The sequence below is a fragment of the Erigeron canadensis genome, chromosome 9 (genome assembly GCF_010389155.1).
Source record: "Erigeron canadensis isolate Cc75 chromosome 9, C_canadensis_v1, whole genome shotgun sequence".
Lineage (NCBI taxonomy): Eukaryota > Viridiplantae > Streptophyta > Magnoliopsida > Asterales > Asteraceae > Erigeron > Erigeron canadensis.
The window spans coordinates 23,826,820-23,846,334 of record NC_057769.1 but is presented as its reverse complement, the minus strand read 5'-3'; the positions used below and the strand labels follow the sequence as shown (position 1 = coordinate 23,846,334).

The window sequence follows — 19,515 nt, the reverse complement described above, 5'->3', positions numbered from 1 at the left end:
AAAAAGTGGGTGGTCGAAATACCAAAAAAGAGGGTCGGGATACGGACTGCATGTTTTATATAGATAGACTAAGCATCATTAAATACATTTTTTTATTAGTAGTTTTTGATTAATAAGTTATTTATTATGGATTTAACATTAAAACAAAATAAAATAAAATTTATTGACATATGATCACGTTAAATAAATGTATGTCCGGAAAATGTTTAAACCTACGGGGTCACACGTATTGACACTATCCAATTAGTTAACATGTTAATGTAATATATTAATTAAGGTTTTAGGTAAAATAAAATAAGTATTAAAGTAAAACAAATAAAACAATAGGTTTTTTCTTCAAGGATAATCACCGTGCATCATGATAATCAACGTACATCAATTGCTTCATCAATCTTCGTTCATCAATTTAACCATGATCTAAGGGTCAAGATCTTGTCTTATTTGTTTTACTTTAAAACTTATTTTACAATACTCAATCCCAATTAATTAATATGTTCACAAAATAATTAATTAAACGTTTGTTAAATGTTAAATATACGTTTATTAATTAAATAGTCTGAAAAGAGATGAACTTAAGTGAAAATTAGGAATTAGAGTTGTTTCCTAATTATCCTTAATGGAGGCCGGTTTTACCATGGATTTTGTAACCCAACTCAAAGGTATTCACCAAGTTTAAAACCCTAACTATTTACCCTATATAAAGGAGTTAAGGGTTAAGGTTTTTTGTTATGACAATTAGAAGGTAAAACCCTAAATAATTATCTCCTTCTCTCTCTTGGGTTCGGCCGAAAATAGCAAAGAAAAAGGGTTTTCGGGTTTGGTTTTTTTCACTACAAGGGGTGATGTGTAATTTGAGTGTATAATTTGTTGAATCGTTTAATTTGCTCGTAAAAATCACCCAAGTTTTAAATTTATAAAACAAGGATATACTAATAGTTATATTACACACTGGCAGTGTACCCTGTCGCGTATAGTATAACTAGTAGTAAGTCCAGGTTCGTCCACAGGAAATTAGTATTAGTAGTAATTTAAACTATTAAATTTAATCTAAAAAGAAAGTGTAAAACTGGGGGGTTGTGACCGAGTTGTCACGTTGCTTAACAAACTACAATTTATCTTTTGAAAGCTTTTAAATGACTAAAAAGGAAATTTTGGCGTAAGAGGAGCGAAAGATAAATCTTAAGGTCATTACAGCCTAAAAATAGTTTTTTTTAACTATTTTTAACGAAAAGAGTTTGTTTGATTTTAGAACTAGAAAATGTTTTAAAACGGCTCGTGCACTTCACTCGTTGTCCTAAGAAAATGTTTTTTAACTATAGCTTTTGTTTGATTTTAGAACTAGAGTTTGTTTGACTTGCGTAATAAATTGGTCAAAAGCGTTATTCTCTCGTTGTCCTAAAACGGCTCCTAAAGCAAAATCACTCGCGTCGCACATGCACTTCAACTTGTGGCTGAAAATTACGTGGAAGAAGTCTACATGCACTTCAATTGAAAATTCTGACTTCTTGAACTCAAGTAAAACCAAAGCTAAATTTTGCACCAACGGAGCAACTTCGTCGCCCTCAAATTAATTACTGCGGTAACCGGTAACGATTCTACTACTTAACACGGCTAGACTACACCTTAGTCTAACTATAATGTTACTCGAACGGACTTGAACCCTTTACGATTAATCCGTAAACTATATCGAAAATCATGAAAAATACTCGTAACTAATTTTTACGCGAACATGTAAACTACCACGAAACTTCACGAAACTTAATACACTACTTAATGGATGCTAAATGAGCTTATAACAATTTTTAGAATAAAATTTTAACAGTGCGGATTTTATGCAAATTGAGATCGAAGTTTACGAACAAGCTAATGAACTTAACTTAGAAAAGAGATTCAAATGACGAGAGTAGTTTTTAGAACATTTAAAACTAATAACTTTCAATAGTTCAACTATTACAAACTTAATTTGAGAGTTGGTGATGAAGAACTTAGCAAACAGATTATGACAGAAAGTTTCTTAAACGAAATTTGATGAAAGAAATGTAACTAGAGTTGGTGATTTAAAAACTAAACAACTTTATTATAAACTAAGATTGACACAATGGAACAATGATTTAGAATTGGTTGTGACTGGAAATGGTTTGGAGAACATGGAAGACTTCCCAGGCACACCTTGGATGTTCTCTACAAGCTTCATTTTATAGTCAAATTCTCCAACTTCCTTCATTATTGAGGAGACATGATCAAGCCATGCTACAGTTGTGAATAGAAGTCTTCTGTCCAAATAGTTGAGCAATTGTCAGGTGTTGAAGATATGGTGTGATGCAAATTTGACTCTTTACTTCTTTTGCTTTTGCTTTTGTCAAAGGCATTGAATGCATGGTGAATGTATTCATTTCATGGCTCATCTGACTTAATTACATCTTATATTGGTAAAAGTAAAATTGGCAAGTTGTAGATTTTTCATTCATCTTCACGTGGCCAGCTTATTCGTCAAAAACGGATATCGGATGAAGAAGTTATGACCAAAACAGTGCATCAACGTCAATTTGTAATTTTTCAAGCACTTTTTAATAAAAATCCATTGCATCCTGTAAAATCACTCATACACACACTTGTAAATATGTATAATTATACGTTAAATTGCACAATAACGCTAAATTAAATATGTATAATTTATGCGTTATCAAGGGGTAACACAAAAAGGTTGTGAGTTCAAAATTACCCTTCCTCACTTGTGAAATTAACGTTATATGGTAGAGATTCGGGAGTGGTTTCATTTGGAATAATAATGGAAGATGATCATAATAAGACCATTAGTTCAACATGTTTTTTTCTTCCACCATCTCTAACTTCTTTATCAATCTTGGATTTTGAGGAAGTGGAATACTACTTCATCCTTGGAAGTAATTGTTTGGGAGTAACTATTATACATTAACATCATGGTATATGGTATGTCATCTGAATCTCTCTCTCTCTTTTTTTTTTCAAATAAAAAAGGACGGTACCTCCTTGTTCTATTAATTACCAACAAAAAGTATATTTACATGCTAACATGTTCGGGCGTGGACAAGCCCCGTCCCTACTAGTGTTAACGAGAGCAACAACAATACACTTTACAACCAATACCTACATTAGCCTATACTCAATTAACCAAAATTAACAACACCTGATGCCCAACAATACCAACAACAAAGTCACTAGCTCACATCTGATGACTTTGAATACACTATTTCATCTCCCATTTCCTTTTGAACTCTTCATAGGCCCTGCAATTATTAAACTTCAATTTAAGCAATCTAAGCTTAATGATTTCTAAAATCTTGTCCCTTACTTTCTCATTGGGTGTGCTAATCTGTTTTAATATTCTGCTATTTCTTTCTTTCCAAATACAATAAACACTTGCTGGCAATGAAAGTCTTTGAACAACATTTCATACAGTCTTGGGACATTTGGTCTCAACAAACCATGCATTCAACTAGTCATCCCAAACATTTGGAATACTATGACAATTACTTTTGTCCTTCACCTCTTTCCATATGAACATTAGCCCATTTCACCTTATTCCCATACTCACGAGTATCTATCCATACGTTACTAACAGAAAAAGTAACCTCATTCCCTTTGTTATTTACCCACATTTGCTCATCAAGTGCTGGAACAACAATCTGGACCAAAATATCAACTCTACTACGCCATTCTCTTGGCCATCTCCAAGTACCATTGTCAATCATTTCAGAAACTGATGCCTTATGACTGAATTGAGCAGCAGTTATCATATTGCCACTAACATAATTGCTTAATGGACTTGCAGCACACCACACGTAGTTCCAGATAGAAGTATTAGCCCCATTCCCCAACTTGCTTACACAATGTTTCCTCAAAAGATCCCTTGTACTTAAAATACCCTTCCAAGTCCAGGAAGATTTCATATTCTTATGTATCGCCCAGATGGATTCACCTTTTAATCTCATATTGTGGATCCACTTTACCCATAAAGAGTCCTTTCTCGCACAAACATTCCACAAATGCTTCGTGAGCAAGACTTCATTCCTTTTACCTAGATCTTTTACTCCTAGACCTCCATACTCCTTTGGTTTGCAAACCTCCTTCCAAGCCACCTTTGCTTTCCCTTTATTTAGTTTCCCCCCACACCAGATAAACCCTTTAAGCATTGATTCAATTTTCTTGAGCACAGTTTTGGGGATCAAGAAAACCAAAGTCCAATATAATTGCATTGAGGATAATACAGATGAGATCAATTGCAATCTACCAGCATACGATAAGGATTGGAAGGAGGTTTGCAAACCAAAGGAGTATGGAGGTCTAGGATTAAAAGACCACCTTTATGTGTTAAATGATGTGAGGTGCCTGGAGATTAAGCAAAACAAGATCAAATTTTGAGTCTGCACAAAGCTTTATTTGTCATCGCATATTTGAATGTTATACATCTGTTGCTTTGTTTGACAGGGATCATGTAAAATCAGTTTGAACGATGTAAGTGTAACAATAGTTCAGTTCGACTAAACTAGGAGGTACATTTTTTTCCATCTAATATTCATCAAGCTAGTGGCCATAATAACAAAAATAGCAACTTCCGTTTGTCACCTGCAGATATTCGACGTATTCACCTTGCTATAAGCACCCATTTTAATTTTGAGTATTGCCTCTGCTGCTTACTGGCCAATTTATTTCTACATCGATCAGATGCCCAATTCCAAAAGAACATACACAAATTCTCCAATACCAAATTCAATTTCAATGTTTTATTTGATATTTAGTATAGTACATCATTTCATCACCATAATACCATAAGTACATAATAATAAACGAGTAAAACACAGATGACCACATGAAGCAATACTAAGAAGAAACCAATGCAAAAGCTAAACCCAAAAAACAGAAAGATGCACCAAAAAAGATAAATGTAATAGAAACAAGGTCTGGTAGGAAGTTCAGGCATCGTGCTCGTGGTCCCCACCAATGGGTAAATGAATCCTGGCCTAAAGTTTGCCCTTACATACCTTAGGGGCAAGGGTGTAGTGACAAACATTGGCAAATTGGCATGTTTTTGGCAAGTTTATACCCAATAAGAGTCTGACAGGTGTCGTTGCCAATTTGAAGCCAAAATTCGGACCGGACCTGTTGTGGCCTGGAAAAACCGAAATGGATTACGATCGAGGACCATATACCGGACCATGTTTTTCAGGTTCAGATTCGGTCTGGGCTAAGTAATGGGCCGGTTTGAATGACAAAAACCCAAGACCGGATTTTTCTTACAAAATGAAGGTGCGCGTAATACAAAGAGTCTTTGCTTATTGAAACTATAATTAAATGCAGGTGAGTCTCTAATGTAATGACTGATGGGAATTGCAAAGATCAATAGTTCAATACTGTTTAGGAAATACAGAATTGATTTGATAATTGATCGTCATGCTCGTTCCATCCGAAGAGCAGAAGCACAGTCTATTTATATAGGTTCAACCTTGTTGGAAGTTTTTAATGTCAAAACACGTAGAAGTCAGATAGTGTATTATTTGGGTCAAAACAATAAGTTTTAGGGATTGGGTCATTTAGAAAACGGGCTATTCTTGTTGGGGCCGTAGGTCTGTGTATAAGAATAAAGCCCTGTGTCGTTTAGAAAAGAAACGGTGCCAACGATTGCTAGGTTACAGTTATGGCGGTTTACAAAGAAACCGCAATACACGCTTGTTGAAAGCACCGATTCAGCGTGTGTATATATGTCCATAGGCGTATGTACAAAACTAACCCATATTCAGTGTAAATAATATATAGTTTGGGTTCATTCTCTTTTCTTGTTCTTATAGTTATACTTTGGTTCTTGATTATGGATTGTCAATGAATCTGGGACAATAAACCTATGCTATTGAAGATCATCATACGAGATTTGAGTATTACACGACTAGAAGACAATTCAGTTGCCCAGCGTAGACTTTATGACTTCAGTACAGATTAGTTAACTACAAAAATGTGCATCACCGAGACCTTAGCCAACCTAACTAGGATACAGTATGTGAACGACTTTGCTTGTTTTGTTGTGAAATTATACTACAATTTTAATTCCCTTATTCTACTAACACGGTAATAGAAATATACAAATAAGTTAAACCTCTGCCCACCATCTTCTCAAAAATAAGATATACAAATGAAAGACCAGAAAACAGAGATAAATATAATTGTCTTATCCATTAAAGTAATACTTATTTGTTGAATACGTGTTTTGTCTTTGCTAATGTTGTGGAGTTTCCTTATTTGATGATCATTAATACAAATTCATGTCATTGGTCTTGCTATTAAGACAGGGTTACTCGGGTTTTATGGGTTAAAACTAGCCTGACCTGTGAATTTTTTGGTTTCACAGATATATGACCCGTGAACCTGCCCATGTATTGATGAAACTTGTCAACTCAATTGAGTACCTTGGAATACCCATTCCAGTTGCGAATTTAGAATTTGGTATTAGAGTATGCACTATTACTGGAAATTTTTTTTTACTTAAAAGTTTAAAAAAATATGTTGGCGGTTTACATTTTTAGTTTCAGCTTCAACCTGGTTTAAGCTCGATTCCCAACTACAATACTCAATACTTTAGGTGGAATCTGTTGAGAAGTGAGTCCGTTTCTCGATCTTAGCTTTGGTGTTTAAAAGCAACATGTTGAGGCTATTTGTTATAACTATGATGAGGGTTGAATGTGAAAGACTTGAGGACCTCAAGGGTGATAAAGGTCATTCTTGATAGACTTGGAGTGTGGCTAAGGATAAGAAAAAGCTCCAGCACCTCTTTCTTTTTAACACCCTTTGGAGATGTGAATTCTAATTGGATCATCTCTCACTCTCAACTATCAGACAAAAATAACGGCTCATCTATCAGATTTAAAGCAACATGTAACGGACTTTTTTTTTTATATAATCGGAAAAATGTAGTCCTCTGAGTTTCTGATTGTTTATGCTCTTAATATATTACATTCATTTCTTGTATTAAAACCTTTTCATATGATTCATATAATATAAGTATTTCTTTATTTTTTGTTGTTGTTTCATACGTATTATAGTCTGCTCATAAAGAGCATATTCTTGTTAGTATTTGAATCAATTTTATCATGGTACCAGAGCACAGGCTCTATGTTTTCCAATTAAACATCTTACAATGAAAACCCCTCTTTCAATTTATTAGGGTTCTTGTTTATTTCTTATTTAAAAAAATATATAAAAAAAAAATCAAAAATATTCAGATAATTAATATTATTATCAAAAATCTAGCTTATCTTAGTTCGTTATTGACTCATCTCGTTGCTAATTGATTGGAACTTAATCGTTTTATTTAAGATATGATTTTCAATTTTTCAATTGAGTTAATTAATACTATATTATTATAATTATTATCTGTCTTTGCTTAGTTACTCTCGATTGAGACTCAATTCTTCATAGGGTTGAGTTTCATTCGATTGAGTTGTCTTTTCTTTCCAGTTATTTGCTCTCATCATTAGCGTTTTGATTGATTGAGTATTGTAGTTCATGCTCGTGCTTGAGATAGGTTAATTAGATACATTACCAATATTTTCTGGGGTTCAAGTCTAAATCCGTTTTATGGTTTTTTGGGCTTTTCACTAGAAGAATGTTTGTGTTGCTGATTTTGAAATTCTTTGTCAAGATGATGGGTTGTAGAAGAATCACTATATTTACTGTATGCTTGGCTGTTCGAGGTTCATATTGCCTCTTCTAATTGAATGAGATTATTTTTGGTGACTCACTGCTGTTTTCGGGGGTATTAAGCTCATCCTGTTTCTCGCTCTGGGTTGTCCTCTTTGATCGGCGTGGCCTTGTTCGTTGCTAAGTTATATTATCCTAAGTGAAGGTCACAAGGACTTGGGGTCCTTCCTGCTATGAGATTGTCACTCGGGTTTTTTTTTCTTTACCAGACTTGTTTGAATCACTCTTTATAGGGTAACCCCACTGTGAGTTTATCTTAACTTTTCTTTACTTCTTTCTTTTGCATTAGGCATTTTTGGTTGGGTTAGGAGTACCAACATTTGTTTGAGTGCGAGGCAGGGAGAAATACAGGGAGAGTCATCCCCTGTTTGCTTGTTTAAATGTTGCATTTAGGCATCTAAGTTTTTATTTAGCTTATGTTGGTTATGCTTTGGTTCTTACTCTTGGTGTTACCGTTGGGTTTCGTGTTCTCATCGCTCAGATTGCATGATTAGATTCTTCCGCTGTTTCTCTGGTTTGTAATGTTCCTTTGGTTTGAATCCTACTTATTTCATTGTGCTATTTTGTTTTGTCATTGATCTAGTTGCTCTTCATGATCATTGTTGTGTGTGTTGCTGAATTCTTCTTATATCCAAGTATGACTTGTCAGTATAATATGGGAATCTCTGCTTATATGTGTGCTTGTGTTACATGCAATCTTCTTTTCTTTGAAAATGATGTTACTTTTGTTAGCCTTTAGTTAGATTGACATGTTCAAGTGTTTTTCAAATTGTTCTTTTAATATTGTCTGCATGAAAGAAAATACAATTCACTTGTTTGAATATGCTCATTAGTATAATTAAGGATTTTCATTTGGTAATGTAGTTAAAGTAAGTTTTGCTGGTTTAAGTTTTGTGCTCCAAGTTGTCATTACTGGTTATAAAGTTGAATATATGAGGAACTTATCTTTGTGGTATGTTTGTTTAGGTTTAATATGTGTGATCTTAATAGCATAAAATGATCTTGTTATTCCTTTATTTCAAGGTTTTTTTAATCTTCATGTCAAGTTGTTCTTTGGTCTTGTATTAGGCATTCTTGTCGTTATGGTTGCCTCCCCTTGTCTTGATACTTCTTGTCGTCTCTTACCTTTTAACCTTGAATTTATGGGCGCGTTTAGTTGTTATCAGTTTGTGCAATTGTCACTTTGTTCTTGTTCCCTATTTGAGTCTCTGCCTTATGTTGGATATGCATGACTTCTTTGACTTATTTATAATGTTATTGATTTGCAGCCTTGTAGTATTATTTGGTTGTGTGTATGCTGCTTGCTTGTTTCGATTCTCTGATTATTTGTGATCTTTTATATGACTAATCTGTTACTTGTGGATCTTGGACCCATTGTAACCGTTCACCCCTTTCACCTTTTTCTTTCTTCCTTATCACTTCACCTTTAAATTTAATACCCCATTATACCTCACAATATTCAACTATACCTAATCAGACCAAACAAATTATTTAAACAAAGATATTGACACAAAATTAACCTTTTGCCATCCACCTTATCACCTTTAACCTTCAAAACATTTCATTTTACCATTTTTTGTCACAAACATTAACCATATTCTTATTACCTTTTCTCACCTATTCATTCCACCTTCCCTTTTTCACTAATTGTCTTATGATCCTTATATGTTGGCTTCTTGTGATTTGTTTGCTAATTAGTTGTTTATGGGCATTCTTAGCCGATTATGGCAGCCCCTTTTATTTGCCTTGGGCATTCTTAGTCTTCATGACGGGCCCCTCTTATTTGTTGATCTTTGTGACCCTTGCTATTTGGACTGTGGTTATATGATGGTTGTTTAAGATTTTTTTTTTACCTTGTATTGGTTGGTGAATGATGTATGTCTTGACCATGAGACTGTAGTGCAGATTGCTGCAGGCAATGATTGGGGTTTTTTTTCTTATTTGGGTGTGGATACAAAGTTCACGCTTAGTAAGGTGGTTTTTTACTTATAAGAAAACCGATTCTTTTTTATTTGATTCATGTTTGCAAGGTGTTGGATGTTTGTTTTTTGGGCTAAAATTGTCCCTATCTTCTGTGTTGAGGTCATAAAAGTTTCAATTAACTCAAATTAGTCTTTATGTTCTTTGCATGTTTTAGCTAGACTGCTTTACTTGTGAAGTTGTAAAAGTTTTTGATTATGTTGGATTAGTCAATTTATTCCTCTCACTTGTGATTGATTATGTGTCTGATGTTGTTCCAAACATCTCAATTATGATGCCATGGTTGTGTTTTATTCTTGGTTGGAAAGTTTATATATCTGTGATTTTTCAATATTTGGTTGTCTCTTCAATCTTATAGTGATGGTTGTATATTTGGTACTAACTATAAGATTGAGGGGACATATGTGTGTTATATATTTTGAGATATTATATATTTAGCTGATTCTTTGATGTCTTACTCTTTTGGGAGTGGAATATAAAGTCCACTTTTCAATTAGAGGTTGATTTGTAGAATTGCATGATTGTGAAGTTTTAAAGTTCCATCGTCTCTTAGAGTGCATGGGCATGTCCATTATGGGTTTCTAGTATTGCTACTATGTGTGTCTTTTTCTTAATATTAAAGAGTGGTTATGTGTCAAAAGTTGGTTGGTGTCAAGTTTCTTAAACCATTGGTGGATGTTCAATATGCTTTCAATCTTGGAGTTACTTAATATTTACTCAAATGTTTCGATTGCTCAAATAAAGTTTTTCTTTAAGTCATTTTTTTAGCTCCAAGATTGAAGGGGGGATTGGTTGATAGAATTCATGATCTTTATTTGAAAATTGCAAAGTTTCTTTGTTCAGGTTTGGGGCATCCCATGCTGCTCTAAACTTTAACTTATGGTATTTGACATGCGTTGTCTGGACTGAGGGTGAAGTTACGATATTGGGTTCCAAGTAACTGATGTTTTTTGCTACTGTTTTGGACTATATACTTAGTTGTTGCTGATGATTTTATTGAACCAACAGAAATATGTTTTTTGATGAAAGGGTTGAAGCTGAATTCTAAGATGAAAAAAGTGGGGCTCCGTTGAGAACTATGATATAAGAAGAAGATTTTTCAGAAGTATTTAGCTCATGTTGGGATTTTAGAATTCAAGGTGGTAGCTGTTAGGAAATCGAGTATGTATTGCCACGGTTATTTGAAACTTATAGAAGTCTACATCGCTGTTAGATTAGCGTTCTGGGGTTTGTAAAGCTGTTAGATATGGGAATATTAGTGGTGCATTTTTGAGTAATGTAAAGTGCAAATTGATGCTTTGGAATAAAAGGAACTTGACACGTCATATATGACAAAACCTGCCTCTGATGAGATCTCATTTTTCTTAGATTCAGTAATGCTCCTAAACTATAGTATTATGTTTACAAGTCTCATGGACTGAATCACTTGGGCTACATACGAAAAGGCTCCTCAAAAAAGCTCTACCTTTCTTGCTATTATGGAACCAACTTTCTAAGAATTGAAGTTCTTGAGATCTCAGCTTTCTAGTCTCAACTCTGCTGATTAAAGGTCATTTTTTATTCTTTAAAGGAGTTATCGTTATTTGTTTTTAGCCCTTGTTAGTGCGTTTGGGGTGAAAGACCTTCGGCGTGACTATCGATCCGGCTGCCCACATTTAGTGCAATTGAGGAGAAAGACCTTCGGTGTGATTAAGTGTTCCGGCCCCATGCAAACTAACTTTTGGAGATCTCACTTCTTTATTATCATTGTCGTCTTATGTTTATCCTTGTTTGATTGGTTCAAGGGATGTTGTTGCATTTGATCTCCTATTTCTGGTGAGAGCGCTTTTTGGGTTAACTCTTATCCGACGCTAAGATTGTCAGGGGGGTGTTGAGAAGTGAGTCCGTTTCTCAATCTTAGCGTTGGTGTTTAAAAGCGACATGTTGAGGCTATTTGTTATAACTATGATGAGGGTTGAATGTGAAAGACTTGAGGACCTCAAGGGTGATAAAGGTCATTCTTGATAGACTTGGAGTGTGGCTAAGGATAAGAAAAAGCTCCAGCACCTCTTTCTTTTTAACACCCTTTGGAGATGTGAATTCTAATTGGATCATCTCTCACTCTCAACTATCAGACAAAAATAACGGCTCATCTATCAGATTTAAAGCAACATGTAACGGACTTTTTTTTTTATATAATCGGAAAAATGTAGTCCTCTGAGTTTCTGATTGTTTATGCTCTTAATATATTACATTCATTTCTTGTATTAAAACCTTTTCATATGATTCATATAATATAAGTATTTCTTTATTTTTTGTTGTTGTTTCATACGTATTATAGTCTGCTCATAAAGAGCATATTCTTGTTAGTATTTGAATCAATTTTATCAGAATTAAGTAGGAAAAGAAACATAAATATTACTAGAATGTTCAAATTAAAGTTCCCTTCCTCATCTAATACCAATTTGAGGTTTGCACGGAATTTTTTTTCTTTAGTTGTTAGTTCATCTTCAAACTAAAATAAAAATCCATATTTAAAAATGTATGTAGCAGTCTATAAACAGGTCAAACTAATATAGTCTATTATCTTTACAACCTATCAGAATTTATGAGTTAAGATTAGCTTATAGTAGGAGCTATAAATTCAATGGTGAATGAAACCTTAAACAAATATTTAAAAATTACAGTAAAAGAGCTACAAATGCCAGACGTAATCAACAATTGGAGTTCGGATAATTAACTCCTAAAGATTTAATAGTTTGGGCTCAATACGTGTCGGTTACTTCATTAATGAGCTAGGAATTTTCAAGAAGGATATGCACCCTTTGTATTTGTATCCTCTTTTTCTAAAATATGTGAACATTTAACACTAATGCTATTTTTCCCAGGGTGTGCATTTGCATACCCTGATTTGTAAGTACGGACGCCTCTGGTTGTGACAACTCAATAGGATAATATCCATACTTTTCACGGACAGATTCAATCGAGTAGGAAACCTATCAAATAGAAGGCGCCCCAAATGTGAACCCTTCTATATTATCAAGAACTATGTTATCTGGAAAAAAAAAAAGTTGGACTCCAAAGATTGTAACTGTTGTTTCAATACCTCCCCAAATGTCATGCCTCCATTTCTGAAGTCCCATGAGCACCATTCCATCTATCCGAAATGACACATTCTTGCTGTTGATCCAACCTAAACATTCATGGAAAAACCTTACAAAGAGGAGCTGTGCCAATTCAAATATCGAGCCAAAAACGAGTAGAAGAGCCTTCACAAATCTTTCTGGAGATGGAACTATTAGGGATACTATTTAATCATTATATAAATTTTGGACAACGCCACAAATTCACCCGCAAATGCTAGACAAACTCGTCTTTAAGTTCACCAGGAAGATTCATCAGAGCAATAATGGAGGTTTTTGATGAAAGTGCATTATGAGAATTAAGGAAACGCCAATACCACTTCAATGAAAGTGCTGTGTTAAACGCCTGCAAGCTCCCAAAACCGAAACCACCATTATCTTTACTAGCTAAAACCTGACTCCATTTTATCCAATGAATCTTTGACCCATCTAGACTGAAGCTTGTGTTATCAAAAACTAAATGTGCATATGTACCTAATTGTTGAAACCATGCATTTACTTTTCTTAAAAATGAGATCACTAGCTCCCCTCATTGTTTACAGTTATTTGATTAACTTTGGAAATTAATGTATACAAAAAGCTATTTGTGTCACAGTTTGCTATACTTATGACAACATAAAAAAAATTTCAATTTTCATTGTTATTGCGACGGTTCTTCAGCTTCAACTAATCATATTTGTTTTTTCGACAGACTAAGCATCATTAACGACTTTCTCATGAAAGCTATACTTTTTAAGATCATTTCGGTCAATCTAATGTTGTGAATCCTCTTTTAGTTAACAATAGTGCTACCCTGCTACGGTGCTATTATCACTGCGTCTGTGTGAACGTAGTTTTTATTTTATTTTTGGCTTCATTGACTGTTTGCTGGTCATTTGTTGCTTATAATGAGTCTCTTAAATTTTTAAATTTTTAATGATTAATGGATTCTGGAAATAAACGATTATACTTACGAACCTCTACATGTGCTCTATAGTAATGATTGAACATGATTGACAGAATCTTTACCAAAAATTTCGTTGGAGAAAAATTGGAGAAGATGTTGCTGCATGTAAAGTCAAGTCAGCGATTCACGTGGACCTTTTTTTGTGACGTGGCACACGCCGTCGATATTTAACGGATGAAAAAATAACTTTCAATGTCGTTTTTCACGGGTTTTGGGTCACTGTACCGTGTTGGACGATGTATGGATGGATGACTATCCCGATATCCCCATTTTGATTGAATTTTAATATATTGTAATCCTTTAATTTTAGAATATTGAAAAGGAAAATACGCTCCTTTACATAAAAAGAAAATTGGTAAATAAGTTACTTTTATATGGATATAACCTTAAACCAAAGTAAGTCAATAATACTAGTAACAATTTAAAAAAAAACTTAATATTACATTACAAAGTAAGTAATTAATATTCAACAGCTATGATCAATTAATGTGAACGTTTATTTCTATTTTTTGTAAGTTAATACATGAAATTATATTATACTATGATATGGTACTTAGACTATTAGTAATGTATAAACAATGTTCATATACCTAATTTTCTTTTAGCAATTCGAAAACAGATAGTAGAGAAATAAAACATAAAGTCTTGGTCTTCCCTTTTACTTTCATTTCCATCTTCAAACAAACAAACAATCTTGCAAGTTTTTTTTTCCAAAATACTAATTAATGGCTGAAATCATTGCTAGTGCTGTTGTGACTGTGCTCATTGAGAAGCTACTCACAGCTGAATTGATGAATCTTGCACGATCTGAAGGACTCGAAACTCAGCTGAAGAAACTCAAGCAAAACTTTCTCCTGATTGAAGCCGTGCTTGCTGATTCAGCCCAGAAACAGAACCAGAAGCCTGTTGCATTGTGGCTGATCGAGCTCCAGGATCTGGCTTATGACATAGACGATGTGCTTGACGATATGGCTACCGAAGTTCTGAGGCGAAAGTTGAATCATCAAGTGTCACATGATAGCACCCGCGCTAGTTGTAGTAAGTTATCGAAATTTGTCCCAACTTGTTGTACTGATAATTTCAGTCCTCGTAACTTCATGTATGGACGTAAGATTAGATCTAAGTTAGATGAGGTTAACACTAGATTGGATGAGCTTGTTGAGCAGAAAAAGAAGCTAGGTTTGGATTTGAATGTGAAACTTGAAAGATCGAATAAGAATAAATCAGATGTACGATTCCATCAAACTTCATCTGTTAATGAGTCCAAAGTTTTGGGTCGGGAAAACGATAAAGAGGCATTGATTGGGCGGTTGCTTGGGAACGAAGAAGCGAGCAGTAATCAAAAGGTGATCAGCGTTGTGTCGGTTGTTGGTATGGGTGGCCTTGGAAAAACAACTCTCGCCCAACTTTTGTACAACGACAAGAGAGTGAAGGATCACTTTGAACTCATGGCATGGGTTTGTGTTTCCGATGAGTTTGATGTTTTCAATATTAGCAATGCAATTTATCAATCTGTAGGTGGGGGGTACACACAGTTCACTACTCTGAATTTGCTTCACGCGTCCCTTAAAGAAAAACTTTCGGCGAAGAGGTTTCTTATTGTGTTGGACGATGTTTGGAACGAAGATCCCAAATCTTGGGATCTTCTTAGAAGTGGTTTTGATGTCGGGGCGCATGGAAGTAAATTTCTGGTAACCACACGGAACAAGAAGGTTGCATCAGTGATGAACTGTTTTCAACCGTATGTGCTGGAGGTTTTATCTGATGAGATAGCCCTGTCTTTATTTGCTCAATCTGCACTCGATGAGCAAAACTTTGACAGACATCCATCACTTAAATCTATTGCTCAAGGGATCGTTAAGAAGTGTGATGGGTTGTCCTTGGCTTTGGTAACCCTCGGGAAGGTCTTGAAACGAAAAGAAAGTGATGATGAATGGGAGGCATTTCTGAATAGCGAAATTTGGAACTTAGATGATGAAAGTGGCATTCTTCCGGCTCTCAAGTTAAGCTACTATGACCTCCCTTCGCATCTAAAGCAAGTGTTTGCATATTGCTCCTTATTTCCAAAGGACTATGAGTTTGAAAGGAAGAAACTAGTCCTATTGTGGATGGCACAAGGGTTTGTGTCCCCAAAAAAGGGCAAAAATCAACCAATTGAGAGTTTGGGTGACAAGTATTTCGAAGAGTTACTCTCAAGGTCCTTTTTTCAGACTTTTGGGAAAGATGGATCACGGTATATAATGCACGACTTGATGAATGACTTGGCCACAAGTGTTGCAGTAGAGTTTTTCTTTAGGTTGGATGAGAATATGGAGTTAAACGATAGGAATGAAGCTTATGAAAAGTTTCGTCACTTTTCATTCATAGGTCAACAACGAGTTGCAGAGCATAAAAAGTTCAAGGAATTACAAAAAGCTAGACGTTTGCGAACATTCTTACCCGTGTCCGTTGGTTGGGGGAAATTTAAAACATTGGACGATGTTACTACAGAATTACTTCCCCACTTAAACTTCCTGAGGGTGCTAAGCCTAACGAATGAGTCAATCACAGAGATACCACGTTCCATTGGTAATTTGAAGCATCTAAGGTACCTCAATTTTTCAAATAGCAACATCCAAGGAATACCCGAACAAGTGAGCGAATTATATAATCTACAATGCTTGTTAGTTCCTGGCTGTCCTAAGTTATCTAGCTTGCCAGTGAGTTTTGTAAAGCTAATAAACTTGCGACATCTTGACATGAATTTTACTCCGTTATTGAACAAGTTGCCTTTGGGGATTGGTGGGTTGACGAGTCTACAAACATTATCCAAGGTTATCATCGAAGAAGGTAATGGTTTTAAAATATCTGAGCTTAAGGGACTCTCAGATCTCCAAGGCGGGCTTTCCATCCAGTGCTTGGAGAAAGTGATACAACCAACAGAAGCAAACGATGCAAAGTTACAACAAAAAACAGGTCTTTATGAACTGAATATGAGATGGAGTGATGTTTTCGATGGTTTTCGGGATCCAGCTATTGAATATGAGGTACTTGAAAGGCTAAGGGCTCCCTCGAAGCTGAAAATACTGAGCATTTCATTCTACGGTGGTATGAAATTTCCTGGTTGGGTTGGGAATCCCACATCATCATTTGATCATTTAACAGAGCTTACGTTAACTGGCTGTGAAAACTGCACAGAATTACCAACGCTTGGGCATCTAAGTTCACTTCGGAATTTGTATTTGAGCAACATGAAAGCGGTGCAGACTGTGGGTATTGAGTTACTAGCACATACTAAACCTTTTCATGGCGATGCATTTCCTTCACTTGAATCCTTGGAAGTTGAGGATATGCAATGTCTGGAGAAATGGTCGACCAGTGGTGGTGACGGTGTCGAGACTCCTCGATCATTTCTTAGACTTCGTGAAATTTCAATTAAAAGGTGTCCGAAACTTGATAAGGTATCATTTGGATTGGTACCATCACTTGAGAAATTAACTGTAGAAGGATGTCCTGAAGTAGTGTTGAGAGACTTGGTTGGTGGGTCTTCATCAATCCGTACATTGAAGTTGGATGCAATTAAAGGGCTGACTCAACTGGACAGAGAAATCTTAAAACATTTTGGGGCAGTAGAAGATCTCACCATCTGGAATTGTGATGAATTGAGATACTTGTGGGAATCGGAATCGGAAGATTGCAGGTATCTTGGGAGTTTACAAAAGTTGTATGTATATCACTGTCCAAAGTTGGAATCAATTAATAAGGGAGAGAAAGAGGTGGTTCATGTGGGGAGTAGCATCATTACGGGATCAATTAATTGTGATGCACTGGAGATTTACTGTTGTCCAAATAGTGTTGAGAGTTTGCAGATACAACGTTGTGATTCAATAACATCATTAAGTTTCTCTAATTTCCAATCATCCTCATCCTCTAATTTGAAGTTTCTTACGATTGGAAATTGCAAGAATATAAAGTCAATTTCTCAGGAGCAAAGTCTCACATCTTTGGAAGAGATGGTGATATATAAATGTCCAAACATGGATGATTCATTTCCATCATGTGGCTTGTTATGGCCTCCTAATCTGAAGCGTCTAAGAATAGGGGAATTAAAGAAGCCACTGTCAGAGTGGGGGCTTCAAAATTACCCTTCCTCACTTGTTGAATTAGCCTTACATGGCATAGATTCAGGAGTGGTTTCATTTGGAATAATAATGGAAGAAAAACAAGATCATAATAATAGGACCAGTTCAGCATGTTTTCTTCTTCCACCATCTCTAACTTCTCTAAAAATCTATAATTTTGAGGAAGTGGAATCAGTTTCAGAGGTCTCACAACACCTCCCTCACCTTCAACATCTTTGGATTTGGGGCTGCCCGAAGCTTAGAGATGTGCCACAGACAACTTCATCTTTGAAAGTAATTGTTGATTAACATGAATAGTCATTATTAATTTTATAAAATGGTAGTGCAATGGAATTCTGAAGTAAAGTAGTCCACCAGTTGTTCGATGAAATTCCTCAAAGTGACTAACTTGTATTCAGACTCCCTAAATAATCAGTGTTTCTTGGAACAAGATCATACGACTAGTTCAATATGTTTTTTCTTCAAATTTCTATCATTACTCGACTAGTGCTCAATTATGTGTTTTTTCTATATTTATTCTCTTATTCTTATACATAAGTTTACGAAAAACTGTGATGATGTTGCAAAAAATGTTAAATTGGGAGAAATAATCAGTCACCACTAAGTAATACATGTGCGATTGATCTTCAAAATTCTTCAATGAAACCACAATTTAATGGCGATGACAGTGATATATTTTGCTACATACATTTTTAATGAAGGTAGCGTGCTTGGATACAAAGGGGCTTCCTGGAAGAATTGATCATTGTAGTCCCTTGCTTTTTGAAGGTTTCATGGGCGTCGTCGCTCTCAATGCTGCTACTTTAAGTGGGTTAAACAAGAATCTAACATTTCAAGATCACAAGACTACAAAATCTTTGATCATGGCAGCAGACTCCGTGTTCATGTCATTTTGTCGGGTCAGGGTATGTATGCAAATTTTATGTTTCGCTCTTTGTATGTGTTGTAGTTTTTGTTTTTGGTTTGCTGGAAGGTACTGGCTTGTTGTTTGCATTCCCATCTTGCACCTTGTAAGATTGGATGGATGGATGTTCTCATGTCTCCCTATAAATTAGCTGTTACAGTATTACTGAATGTCTTGGTTTAAAGTTTTTGAATAGAAGTCAAGTTAGTGTCCGTTTATATGTGTAACTGTGTTTGGAAATTGTGTGATTTTGTACATTACAGCTAATGCGGATATTTACCTAAAGTAATGATTAAACACATTATATGGTCTGATTGCACAGAACCAGTTTTATCTCATTGTTTGTTTTTTCACACTATAGTATGAACACAAAGGGTCCGAATAATTAACGCAGTTTATGCAAAACATCCTCTTTACACTAGAGGGGTGAATACATTGAATATTCTGTAGGTGACAAAACAGAAGTTGCTATATTTGTTATCATGGTAATTCGGCTGATGTATATTGGAAAGAAAAAAGTATACTTCCTAGTTTGGCAGAATCGAGGGTTTTTACATCCATCAAACAAACTGATTGTACACAATCCCTATCAAACAACGTATGTGTTCAGTAAGCGTGGCACACCCCAAGGGTGGTGCGATACACTTCTGGAACCGAGAATAACAAACCATTTTTAGGTCTATAGGAGCAACGCACCTGCTGCAGTTTTAGTAC

The 19,515-nt window shown here is 35.2% G+C and overlaps 1 protein-coding gene across 1 annotated transcript; it reads left to right on the top strand.

Moving 5' to 3' along the window:
• Positions 1–14,501: 14,501 nt before the first annotated feature.
• On the top strand, positions 14,502–18,984 carry LOC122583372 (putative disease resistance RPP13-like protein 1). The gene is made up of 3 exons (XM_043755786.1): positions 14,502–18,170; positions 18,599–18,802; positions 18,871–18,984. The coding sequence occupies exons 1-3, from the start codon at positions 14,502–14,504 to the stop codon at positions 18,982–18,984; spliced, it is 3,987 nt and encodes a 1,328-aa protein (XP_043611721.1).
• The last annotated feature ends 531 nt before the right edge of the window (positions 18,985–19,515 follow it).

Bases quoted from the DNA above. Each gene is read 5' to 3' on its own strand.
- LOC122583372 (XM_043755786.1), top strand. From the start codon at position 14,502: ATGGCTGAAATCATTGCTAGTGCTGTTGTGACTGTGCTCATTGAGAAG. The intron at 18,171-18,598 runs GTAATTGTTGAT...TTTTTAATGAAG, and splicing joins AGACAACTTCATCTTTGAAA to GTAGCGTGCTTGGATACAAA. The intron at 18,803-18,870 runs GTATGTATGCAA...GTTTGCTGGAAG, and splicing joins TGTCATTTTGTCGGGTCAGG to GTACTGGCTTGTTGTTTGCA.